The sequence below is a fragment of the Thunnus maccoyii genome, chromosome 12, assembly GCF_910596095.1.
Source record: "Thunnus maccoyii chromosome 12, fThuMac1.1, whole genome shotgun sequence".
Classification (NCBI taxonomy): domain Eukaryota; kingdom Metazoa; phylum Chordata; class Actinopteri; order Scombriformes; family Scombridae; genus Thunnus; species Thunnus maccoyii.
The window spans coordinates 25527064-25540258 of record NC_056544.1 but is presented as its reverse complement, the minus strand read 5'-3'; the positions used below and the strand labels follow the sequence as shown (position 1 = coordinate 25540258).

The 13195-nt window shown below is 39.0% G+C and overlaps 1 protein-coding gene across 2 annotated transcripts; it reads left to right on the top strand.

Moving 5' to 3' along the window:
* Positions 1-1286: 1286 nt before the first annotated feature.
* On the top strand, positions 1287-12423 carry LOC121908249 (sodium- and chloride-dependent betaine transporter-like). Of its 2 annotated transcripts, XM_042428127.1 has the most exons (14): positions 1287-2001; positions 2101-2235; positions 2397-2534; positions 3009-3111; positions 3513-3645; positions 4256-4390; positions 4805-4908; positions 5155-5279; positions 5782-5894; positions 7710-7847; positions 7943-8042; positions 11293-11393; positions 11575-11745; positions 11975-12423. In XM_042428127.1, exons 1-14 carry the CDS (start codon positions 1821-1823, stop codon positions 12080-12082), a joined length of 1785 nt encoding a protein of 594 aa, XP_042284061.1. In that variant the 5' UTR covers positions 1287-1820; the 3' UTR covers positions 12083-12423. The 2 variants fall into 2 exon arrangements, with proteins under 2 accessions (XP_042284061.1, XP_042284062.1); XM_042428128.1 differs by lacking the exon at positions 1287-2001 and having other exon boundaries at positions 2013-2235; positions 2491-2534.
* The last annotated feature ends 772 nt before the right edge of the window (positions 12424-13195 follow it).

The window sequence follows — 13195 nt, the reverse complement described above, 5'->3', positions numbered from 1 at the left end:
CTGTGGTTGACATCCACACTTTGTTAAGGCCAACAAAGTGTTAACTTTAGGAAAACAGCTCATAACGTATCACTGAGAAAACACCTAAGGCAAAGTCATATAGAAATAGTCAGATCATATCATTATAATGATGACTCTGCTCTAGTAGCACCATATTAATCAGTAAGCTGAAATATGTAAATCCCTACTGAGAGGAGAAGGAGAAGATTTGAATAACTGAAATTATTTTTAAAAGCATTTCTTGACAATTGCTGTTTGAATGTGCTATCATGGAAATATTTCATTCATCTCAATGTCCAAGGTCAGATGTATGATGAAGAAGAAGCAAAAACAGATGATGAGGATCTCATGTCTGGTTTTCTGCCTCCTTGTAGAATCATCAGACCTTAAAAAGAGCTGTTTGGTTTTTGCATTACTGTCTTCATCTAATGCTAGTATGTATAAGATGGAAATAAACCAGTAATTAAAGGCAAAATCCATCAGTTTCATTAGTCTTTATTATGTGTATTTTCACATATGGTTCTTACTTAAGAAAGTGAATGCAGTTCTTTTCCAAGTGAACCAAAGGTTTGTATACATTTTCTTTTGTCCCACACTGCCAAACTAATATTTAACATCATAAGACGAATCCTCTGGTGTGCTCAGTGATTATATGATGCCTCACCTATTGTGTTTTAAAAGTTGCACATAAAGAACGTCACATAGAGGAATCTAATCATAACTTAAATACGTTGAGTTGCATACTACAGTACATTATTTCTGAGCCCTCCATGAGGTTCAATATATGATCCTGGGCAATAGGTGTAACATGCAACTATGTGGTTTCAGCAATAGCAAAAATTTTCTTAATAACTAACAAACTAAACATCATATACATTCACTTAACGAAGGTTATAAAAATAAAATATATATTTCTTGCTAGAAATGTTATTAAAATACATTTTAATGCCGAAACTATTACAAAATATTGCATTTTCCACTGAGACTAAAAGGAATGGCATCGCTTTTTTGTTTTTTTTTGTTTTTGAGCAGACAGAAACTTGACAGTCACATGACCAACGTAGCTATTACATGTTTTGATGTGAGACTGGGGATGCATCTGCCTCCCACAGAAGTTAATGGGAAGAATTGGTGTCATCTACACGCAAAATTGGACTTGTGCCAACTGATATATCTGAGTGCAAAATATAACATTGAGATCCTCAAGGATCAATACTTGAGTCTCTTCTGTTTAAACTCCACATGTTTCAAAGGGAAGACGACCACACACAAAGCTCCAATGATTTTATTATAAAACCAACATTTCAGGTTACAGTACTGTACATCTAATAACATTTTTGGATCTTAGTGTGTGGTTGTCTTCCCTTTGATATATGCCATTACCATGACCAGCATCTAGTTTTTGGTTGGCATTCACCTGACAAATCTACATGTTCCCACAAGCTCAGATTATTCACAGCATCGATATCTGTAACTGTAATTATGTATATCACACTCATTTACACTGCTGTATCATTTAAATTAATCTGTTAAAGGTAAAACTGAAATACTGAGCTACTATAAATTTATCAGGTTTATTGTAGGCAGGTTGCTGTTGCATATTTTCACCATGAAACCTTATTACAAGATAAACAAAATGACTCTTTAAGAGTTCCTCTGAGTTCTGCAAATTAAAAACCTTAACCAACCAGAATGACTGGCTTTGTATTTAAAATGATCGCTGGCTTTGAGATGACTGTATATTAAAATGAGGAAAAGACATGTTATATAAGCAGCAAAGATCAGTTTGCAGTATTTTGGAATCATAACAGAAACACACAATGGACGAAGTTCTTGATCTTGACATGAACAAAGAAAGAAGGAAAAGAGAGAATCAGAGAGGGGATGGAGACAGAGGACGATGGGCCAGTAAAACAGAATATATTCTGGTTGTTGCAGGAAATGTGGTTGGCCTGGGCAATGTTTGGAGATTTCCTTACCTCTGCTACAAGAACGGAGGAGGTCAATCATACAAATTCTGAATCTACTGAAGAGTTGATTACACTAAATTAATTAGTAATTTCCATGATCATACATGTCTCTGTATTTATATACCTATAGGTGCCTTTCTGGTGCCATATGGTCTGTTAGCTGTGGTGGTTGGGATACCTCTGTTCCTACTGGAGAGTTCAGTTGGTCAGTACACCCAGGAAGGATTCATCACCTGTTGGAGGAAATTGTGTCCGCTGGCACAAGGTGAGTTGATTTATGTTGAGCTCATGTACATGAAATGATAAGGAATCAAATTGTTTGTGTCTCAAACTAACTCTGGATATGTTGCTCAAATGAATATCTAAAGTAGATCTAATGATTAAAACTATTTTAACTAAACTATTAACTATTTTTCTGTATTTTAGGAATTGGATATGGATATTTTGTGTTGAAATTTTATGACTTCATCTACATTATTATCCAAGTCTGGGCTCTCTTCTACCTGGTGTTCTCATTCAGATCCCAGCTCCCCTGGGCCACATGTGACAACACCTGGAATACAGGTAAAGGTTCGACTGTAGTTTACTTTTAATTATATAAAAATGTTAGATAAACAGGGCATTACAGTAGTCAAGGTGAGATTAAATAAAATCACTTAATGCGGTGAAACAGCAAAAATAAGGAGCAAATGAGGACAGAGTGTCAAGGAAACAACAGAAAACAGAGGGTTGCACATTTTGGCAAACATATTGCCCCGTTCATCTGTCTACATTTGCAAGTTCAACAAGGAGAGATTAATTGGAATTAAATTACATAGAAAGAAGAAAGTTTTGTACTTGCTGAACTTGTTGAACTTCCTCAAAACCTCTCACCAGTAACCGCTTGTTTTTTATGTCATACAACTAGTAACAACAGTTTGCAGTTTATCTGTCAGTTCTGCACTAGTTGTTCTGTTCTCTTCCTGTTGTCAAATGTTCTCTGTTAGTTTGTAGTAGTGATTCCTCACATTTATCATTGTCATTTGTTCTCTAAACCAGTGAACTGTGTGGGTCTTCAGACTTTGGATTCTATGTCGCCAAATGTGACTATAAATCAGACCATGTTGACCAACACCACCTCTGCTGCCATTGAGTTCTGGGAGTGAGTCTAATGTTCCTTTAAAGCTGTCTAAGGTTTGTAAAATGTCTTGTGATTGATGTTTGATGATGTCACCCAAGTCATCTCAGCTCGAGCTTGGACAAAACAAATTTATAACAGAAAGCCTGCGTTTCAAACTTGGGCTGTGGAGTATGAAAGACATGGACATACAAAGAGGCATGAAGATTATAATGAAAGATGCTACTCAGTTGCATTATGGGAAATGTAGGATTCAGTGTTTTTGCAGTTCAATTTTGACTTCTCTTTTTTTTCAATCTATCTTTTCAACTTTATAAAAGTGCGCTAATAAATTACACAATCGTAGATGACCTTCACATTTTGCCACCATCCAGTGTAGTAAACAGTGTAATGTTATGTTAATGTGTAATTTCTCCTCTCCTCAGACAGAGGGTGCTGGCCATGTCTGGAGGCATTGAGGAGCTGGGCAGTGTGAGATGGGAGCTGGCTTTGTGTCTCTTGGCCTGCTGGGTGTTCACGTACTTCAGTATCTGGAAAAGTGTCAGATCCTCTGCAAAGGTGAGTTGATATTTTATCCTAAATAAAATTACACTTGTGGTAGATACAGTAGAAACCACAGTTCATATTTAACTTATTTTCATTAATTAAATTCAGTCAGTAGCTCACCTCAAACTCCCTGTGAGTATTAGAACTGATTTAAATATTTTGATTATAATTTTTAGGCTTTGCATGGTCAGGCCTCTGGTTATATCATTGATATCCCCTATGAGCCACAGCGCAGCCTGAGATTCCACAGTAACTACGTTTGCCAACACAACATAATTTGGAAGAAAATTTAGTAGTAAACATAATTTCTAGGAAAAAGAGTTGAAACTCATGTTGATTGGAAAGCCTTTTTTAAAAAAAAGTGTAGCTATATTTTTATCCTTTTTTAATTCTATCTTCATATGGTCCTCATTGTTTCACTGTTTTATCTTTTTCATAGTTGTAAATTCTAATTAAACTAATTATTTTAGTATGTTTATGCTGTACTCTTTTTGTTATGTACCTTGCAACTCTGCTTGGAAAAGTGCTATATGATGTAAATAAAATTATAATTATTCATAGTAATTCTCATTAATTCTGATTATGACAAAAAAGATGATGTTAAAATTATGTTTTTTTTAAGGTAGCATACTTCACTGCCACCTTCCCCTACGTGATGCTCCTGATATTGCTCATCAGGGGATTGACTCTGCCTGGAGCTTGGGAAGGGATCTACTACTACCTGTATCCAGATTTGAACAGCCTGGCTAACCTTGAGGTATTTTATATTGATACTATGTACAGTACATTGAGTCATTTTAGGTCATGTGAGAGAAAGACTGTCCAGACTGGTTGGCAATCCACAGGTCACAGGTAACTTGTGTGTTGAATTGGAGTTAGAAAAAACAAAACAGAAGATCATCTGGATCCAATTCAAAATGAGTTTATTTAGACACTTTAACGTTCATTCATTAAATTAATGTATGTATTTGAATCTATGATGAGAGCTTGGCTACAGGAGACTTCAGGCTAGATGACAATTGTTGTCCAGGTGATGCTGCCTGCAGGGGAGCAGCAAGTGGAGCCCACTCTGGAAAAAGACTTACTAGAGAATTAACTGCACATGCTACTTTTATTTCAGTATGCAGGACTCCCCACCACATATATATTATATTTATTTGTTATATTACAGGTCTGGATGGAGGCAGGATCTCAAATATGCTTCTCCTACAGCCTGACCGCAGGAACTCTCAATGTTTTGAGCAGCTATAATGACTACAAGAACAACTGCTACAAGTAAGTATAAGCAGCAAAACACAATAAGTTTTATAAGAGTTTTAACTAAAAGGTTTTTGAATAAGTGAAAGTCTAAGTTAGAGTTAATTGTCACAAGCAAAATAACAAATACAGTCGATGCAGTTCACAATGCATTAATATTACAATAAATCATCACTTGTTTTCACATCACCATCTAAAATAGCTTATATACCAATGCAAATGTCTGCTCTTTGACAAGGTATTCTGTCTTACTGTGACCTCTAGGGACTGTTTCTGGCTCTGTCTGCTGAACAGTGGGACCAGTTTTGTTGCTGGATTTGTCGTCTTCTCTGTACTTGGATTCATGGCTCAGAAACAGGGTGTTACTGTCGACGCTGTGGCTGAGTCTGGTATATTCAAAGATTTGAAATTTGTTCATTTTTGAATATCTTTTAGCTCAAGGCTAGACTCTCTCCCAAGAGTTCATGTTAAAATCACAATAAAAAACATTTTCATAGACACCAAGTAGCAAACATACACATACTCACACACAAAGTTATCTTGATAAAGGATGTGGCTGAGGGGATTACTGGGATTACTAACTGTAATGTTATTATTTCAAATTGCATTCCCTTGCACTACTTGTTACTGAAAAAAATAATTATTACTGCTCAGCACTGCAGAGGAATATGAAATATCAGGCTTTGGATAAACACACAACACTTGTAGGTAGGATCATTAATTTTTTTGGTTTTTGCTCTGCACATAAGATTTGTTGACATTAAGAAAATACAGAAAATTGCCAGCCATATACTTTAAATATATTGAAATGAAATGCTGTGTTCAATAATGAAATACAGCTACAGAAAGAACATATTTTCCAACTTCCTCTTGTTTATTTCCAATCCACAGGTCCAGGTTTGGCCTTCATTGCTTACCCACAGGCAACAGCTTTGATGCCTTTACCACAGCTCTGGACTGTCTGCTTTTTCCTGATGATGATTTTCCTCAGTGTTGACACACATGTATGTTGTTCTATCTCACACAGGCTCTGCCCTCTACTGGACTCTATGGGTAATACTCCTCTCCAATCACTCGCTCACTGAAATTTGCATGTACGTAGATGGCCAATCAGAACATGCCTACTGATTATGTGTGTCCCACACACTATATAAGCAGCGTCTCGCTACCGCTCACCATGCTCTTTTCTTCAGCTACAGTGAAAAAGCTCACTGACCTCTCTTCTCCATGGATGGAGTCGCCAGTACCTGCTCGTTCCTGCCCATTGTGCCCCGGTCTCATCGCCCCTGCTGCCAGGCATCACATCTGCTTCGAGTGCCTCGGATGGGACCATGCAGAGAGCGGCGTGATGCAGCCACCACCATGCATACTCTGCCGAGCGCTTCCTCCAGATCGGTGGTGCTTGATGCTTTAGTGGGTGATCCCTGTGAGCCTCTGGAGCGCTATTCTTTAAAGGCGTTGTCATTCAAGACAGCTTTGCTGCTTGCGTTGACCTCAGCTAAGAGAGTGAACGAGTTGGGTGCCCTGTCGGTTCACTCCAGCTGTTTGCTGCTTTGTGGTGACCACAGTGGTGCTACTCTCAGACCAGACAACTCTTTTGTTCCTAAGAACATAAGGAGCTCATTTTGGTCGAGAACTATTCAGATGACAGCGTTTTGTCCTCCGCCCCATGGGGGTGCTAGGGAGGCAAAACTGCACCTCTTGTGCCCAGGGCATGCGTCAGCATGTTATGTTGTACGCATGTCCCCCTTTTGGCACACTGAACAGCTGCTCATGTGCTATGGAGAGGGAGTGGTAAAGCCCTATCCAAGAAACGCCTAACTGTTTGGCTTTGTGAGTGCATCTTCCAAGCCTACAGGCAGGCGGGTAAGGACCCCCCCACTGTGGTCCATTTGCATTCCACACGTGCCGTGGCAGCGTCTAGGACCTTGTTTGGTGGGGTGAGTGTCGAGGACATATGCAAGGTCCTGGTCTACACCTTGTCCGTACATAAGGTTATATCTCTTGGACATGATGGGCTCCTTTTCAAGGTCCGTGCTCGCAGGTGCAACTCAGGACTTGTGAAAAGGGTGGTGTGTGATTCACCTGAATCCTCCCTCCTTCCCCTCTTGCCAATGAAACACCGGCATTCTCCAGTGATCCAAGATGACTCGGGAAATGGTGTGTGTAGTGTGTTTGGTATATGACCTATGACCCCTGCGAGGTTAGGCAATTTTTTTCACCCAGCTCTTGTCCATGTTAACCAGACTGGGTTGGGCCCCTTACTGTTCCACTAGGCGGCTGGGATTTTAAAGTAGTAGGTGGGCCGTGGCGATTAACCTGTGACTGGCCGGGCTCAGTGAGGCAGTCTGAGGTTGTGGCGCAGCAGGGCGTCCATTCATTGGGCTCTGCCCACTGTACCCATAGAGTCCAGTAGAGGGCGGAGCCTGTGTGAGATAGAACGATGAGATATTACGATATTGTAACCCTAGTTCTATAAGCACAGGTGGAGCCCTCTACCGATGGACCCACGTCCGCTGACGTGGTTTTGGATGGTGAGCGGCAGCGAGATGCAGCTTATATAGGGTGTGGGACGCACGCAATCGGTATGTGTGTCCTGATTGGCCGGCTACGTACATGCACATTTCAGTGAGAGATTGCATGTGTGTGATTGGAGAGGAGTATTGCCCATAGAGTCCAGTAGAGGGCGCCGCCTGTACTTATAGAACTATGGTTACAATATTGTAACCTTTGTTTTGTTGTATTACCTTCTGATTAATAACTAATACATTTCAGGCACAAACTAATGCAGTTGTTTACCGATTTTATTTTGTCTCCAGTTTGTGACAGTTGAGTGTTTTGTCACCTCAGTAAGGGACTTGTTTCCGAAGCTGTTTCATAAACCAGGAAGACATGAGATCTTTGTCCTCATCATTTGTTCATCCTTCTTCTTCATACATCTGACTTTGGTCACTGAGGTGAATAAAATAAGTCCATGAAAACACATTGAAACAACACACAATCTGTTTAAAAACAATTTCTCATATTCAAATTTTGTGTCTTCTGGCTCTAGGGAGGGATTTACATATTCCAGCTTACTGATTATTATGGTTGTACTGAAGCTTTTCATTATTTCATGGCTTTTGAGTGTCTGGCTCTGGCTTGGGGTTTTGGTAAGCAAAAAAGTATTTATATTATATCCCATTTTCATATTATGGTTTGACTATTTGTATATATCTGTGTTTCAAATGTTTTTGTTTTAATTAATAAGTCATGAGCTTTTGGGTCCTAATTTTGTGCTGGCAATCTCTACTGGAATGATGTTGATGAATGAGCGCTGTCATGGCACAATGATGCACACCTGGTTAAATTTTGTCCAATCAGCACCAAACTGTTATAAAATAACCTCAGAAACCTCTGTACCTATATGCAAGGCAATAGTTTGTTCCAGATATGTGGAGCATAAAATCTGAATGCTGCATCTCCATGTTTAGTTTTTAGTCTGTTAATAATGTAGCAGCAGATCAAAAACCACTCAGTGCTTTATAAACCAACAGTAGTATTTTAAAGTCAATTCTTTGATAGACAGGAGGCCAGTGTAAAGCTCTGAGAACTGGAGCTGTGGCTCAGGAGGTAGAGCAGGTTGTCCACTAATCGGAAGATTGGCGGTTCGATTCCCGGCTCCTCCAGTCCACATGCTGATGTGTCCTTGGGCAAGACATTTAACATGTGCCATCAGTGTGTGAATGGTTAGCTTTCTCTGATGGGCAGGTTGGGACCTTGCATGGTAGCCCCTGTACCCATTCAGTGTGTGAATGGGTGAATGTGATTCGTAGTGTAAAAAGCGCTTTGAGTGGTCGGAAGACTAGAAAGGTGCTGTACAAGTACAATCTATTTACCATATGATCCACTTTCTTGGTCTTAGTGAAGACTCAAGCAGCAGTATTCTGAATCAGCTGCTGCTGTCTGATCGATTTTTTAGAGAGACCTGTAAAGACATTGTTACAGTCGAGTCTACTGAAGATAAATGCATAGATATGTTTTTCCAAATCCTGCTGAGACATAAGTCCTTTAATTCTTGAAATATTCTTCAGGCTGACTTTGTAATTGTCTTATTGTGGCTGTTGAAATTGAAGTCTGAGTTCATGACTACACCAAGATTTCTGGCTTGGTTTTTGGATTTTAACATTATCGATTGAAGCTGAGTGCTGACTCTTAATCATTCTTCCTCGCCTTCAAAAACAACTTCAGTTTTACCTTTGTGTAATTGAAGAAAATTCTGGCACATCCAAGCGTTTATTTGTTCTATGACCTTGCTCAGTGCTTGGATTGGACCATAGGCCCCTGGTGACATGGTTATGTAAATTTGTGTGTCGTCTACATAATTGTGGTAACATATTTTGTTGTCTTCCATAATTTGTGCTAGTGGGAACATATAGATGTTGAATAGAAGAGGCCCCAGAATGGAGCCTTGGGGAGCTCCATGTCATTTTTGTACGCTCAGATGTGTAATTACACAAAGTAGTCTCTGTCCTTTAAGTAGAATTCAAACCAGTTTAGTACTGCACACCAAACTTGTCACATATGATTATTCGGAGCGGTTTCTAATGGCCTCATTTATAACCGTTGCGTATGTACAAAAGAAGGCGTACGTCACTTTCTAAGCAAACTTTGAGATTTATAAAAAACAAATGATGGGAGAATGTGTGGTCCTCCACGGAAACTCTGACCCATGCATACGCACATAAAATAGAGAAATGAGAAACTGCGACTCCGTTGGCAGAAGGTTGAAATGTGAGAAACAGTTTGAAATTTCAGCAAAACGCCACTGCAGCATGTGGATGTGATGCGTCGCTTGTAAAACACAATGTAAGGATGAACATAACACTACTATTTATTAAGTAGATCTTTAAGTGTACAGCTCATCAGAGTCAGAATTGAGTTTATTGCAAAGTACATGCAGGGAAGCACAATTTGCCTTGGTGTTGTGGTTCGGAGCAGTCTTAAATATACACAAAAAATGCACAAAAATTAAGTGATCCTAAAATAATGTAAAAAAGAATGAATTTACAAAAGAAGAAGTGTGAGAGGAGCAGCTAACAGATTTAAATTTTAAATATTAAATAGAAGGGAATGGGATGGATGTGACAGATATTGATTAGGAGTTGGCTACACAGTATACAGTGTGCAGTTGTTAATAGTACAATAGTAAAATAATACAAGTTGCAAAGATCACAGATGTGTTGCATAAAACAAGTCTTATCTCTTTTAACTCCTTGGCAACCTACATCTGTGAGGACACGGTCACTGGAGGGTTGAGACGCATGAGGTGCAGTGGAGATGGCGGAACTGTACACACTCAGCTCAGCTGCAGCACCACTGAGCCTGCTGGAACACGCAGTGACTAAAAACAAAAGAAAATGTCTGATTTCTTTGTGTAAATAAATGTTTAAGCACAACTTGAATGCATTTGGTTTACTCTTTTCAAACGAGGGAATACAAATTATGTACAAGGGTCATCTGATGCATCTTGCGTATCTGTGTCCCCTGCTACTTACTCAGGGGGGATTCCTCCAAGTCGCACAAACACTCTATTTTTATGTTGGACCACTTATTTCGGAGAGGATCCGACCCTCTGAGCCAGCAGCATTCACTGCGTCCGTCACATGCTGCCATTCTAAAGCCTGTTTGGCACTTGTAATGCCCACGCTGAGTCCACCAAACAATGTTTTTTCTTGCCTCAACCTCCCCAACAAGAACTTCGATTTCACGCTGTGTGGAATTTCTGCCGTGTTTGTCTTCATGCAGTCAGTATGAATTAATATTCATTTCACTGACTATTTATAGGCAACTATAGGTGTTACAAGGATGTGACAAGACGCTCTCTCACGTGCGCCAAATTTCGTGTTGAACCGCCGTAGGATGTGTGTGCACACTGTTTTGTAAATATTTTTGTGCATAAGCTCTTCCTGTGTTTCGTCTGTACGCCACCTTTTGATGTGAATCCTGTGCGCAGTTTTATGAATGAGGCCCCAGGTCTGGCCAAAATGTCACCTGGAAGTCTGCAATTTTAATCAGCAACATGTGACAGAGATTGTTGGGGTCAGATTTACTTATGCATAAATGTTTTATCTTAAAATATCCCACCTTATTAACAGGATCCTGTGTTTGTCGCAATATGGAGATTAAACAATACATTTTGTGTTCTGTGTGACTTGCAGGGTTTTTGTATTGTGTTGTGTTTTCTGTATTTTGGTTGTGTTTTCTGTATTTGTAATACTTTCTTCTAAATGCTGCATGTGTTGTCAAATTGGTTAAGACTTTTTCTTCTTTTTGTTTTGCTTATTTGCATGTGCTTTCAAGTTGAGCTCTCAGGTTCAATGTAGAAAAACTAGTCTAATGCACAATCTAAATTCCCATCAGGTGCTGACCGTGTTATTAACATCATTGAGGACATGACTGGACACAGACCATCTGTGTTCTTCAAAGTGTGCTGGAGATACATCATTCCTCTGCTGTCACTGGTAAGTCAGAAAAGGATTAATAGACTGTATTTAGTTCCATTAACTGGTAAAGACCAATGTAGACATGACACACATTGTATTGTGTAGAACAGAGCCTGTTAGAGTTTGTTGAGCTGCAGTATCGCGCTAGTGTCACCAAATCTTTTCTTTTTTCATAAAACTCTATTTTGTTCTTTCACAGATTTTCCTTATCATGTACCTGGTTGGTTACACACACCTCAGGATTAACGACAGCTACGTTTACCCCGACTGGGCCTATGCTCTAGGCTGGACCATGACACTCTCCTCTGTTCTCATGGTGCCACTGTGGGCAGCTGGACAGATGTGTTGGACAGCAGGCACCTTCAGACAGGTCAGTGTTCAAATGAGTTTCCTGCAACTTTGAAAGCTTCTTTGTCTGATTAATGATTTCAACTTAAGTTGAAGCTGAGGGATGCTCTGCAAGATGAGAAGGAAAAAGAGGAGGACTCAGCATGAAGTTCCCTTTTCCAAATCCTAGCTTCAGGGGTCCAAAAGGTCTTGTTGAGTGTCCCAATGATTACAATTGTGTGTAAACTTACTCACTCATCTTTTTTCCCCAGCGTTTGTCTGTCCTTTGTCATCCCGTTGAAGATCCAGTCTCACAGAGGAGAAAAATGGAAGAGGATGGGATACATGTGGAGCTGAGGACGTCTGCAGAGACATCTTAGTCACATCAGCTAGACACTTCATCTGTCATTGGTTAAACTTATTGTATTCAGTGTGGCTAAAATGTATTTAAAGACAGATTTTTGTGCTGAAATTATTAGTTGATGAAATGATGGATCGTCTAAATGTATCATTTAAGTCAAATGATTTTTGCTTGTTCCAGCATCTTAAATGTGAGGATTTGCAGCTTTTGTCAGCTGTGAATAATTAAAAGATGTTGGGTTCTACATTTGTAACCATCACGTCACTGGTTTCAGAACATGTTGCCAAAGGACTGCAGCTGAAAATTAGCCAGGTGGCTAACACTGGCACATTTACAGAAATGTTGATTCATGTCTTATAAATAAATTAATTAAATTAAAAGGGGAACTTGTGATGGCTTTAAAAAAATTAAACATACTATAGATTAAACATTTAATCACTTATAGACTGACACTGAAAATCATGAGTTTCTACTTTAGCTCTATACGATTACAGTTAGGATACTTTATGTTTGGATTTGTACTGATGTCTGGGTGTTTTATTTTACATTTTCAAGTGTAAATAAAGACTATTGTTCAAGATTACTGAGGCACATTTTAAACTTCTCACTGAATTATTTACACTTTTGTATCCACAGCTAATTCCAGTGAGTGAAGAGAATAAAATAATTTTTAAAAATCGTGGTCCTGTGTATTTTGTGACATCATACATCATGTTTAGTCAGTTTCCAACAAAGTATATATTTAACTAGAACATGCTGTAATGACGTTTTGAAAATTACAATATTAGTCATCCTAAACTGGCTAAAAGCTCAAATTACATCAGAAATTACCTTTAACATTTGTCATATAATAGCACTGGTTATTTGATTTAATTTCATGTAATATTTTCGGTCAGCAGTTTGTCACATCATGTATAAAGTCTCCCTCCACTCAACAATGTGTTGTTATTGTTACTTCACTGACTGTTTGAGCGTCACTGTGCAGAATGACGTATATGCAGAATGACATCTGAAGGATTTTTTCACATTTATCTGCAGAATTAGAAAAGTTTCTCTGTGCTGACCATAAATCTGAGTTTAAGGTTTAACCTATAAGTATGATTTTTGACATCACAACCAGCTTTTTAAATGG

Bases quoted from the DNA above. Each gene is read 5' to 3' on its own strand.
- LOC121908249 (XM_042428127.1), top strand. From the start codon at position 1,821: ATGGACGAAGTTCTTGATCTTGACATGAACAAAGAAAGAAGGAAAAGA. The intron at 2,002-2,100 runs GTCAATCATACA...ATATACCTATAG, and splicing joins CTGCTACAAGAACGGAGGAG to GTGCCTTTCTGGTGCCATAT. The intron at 8,043-11,292 runs GTAAGCAAAAAA...AATTCCCATCAG, and splicing joins GGCTCTGGCTTGGGGTTTTG to GTGCTGACCGTGTTATTAAC.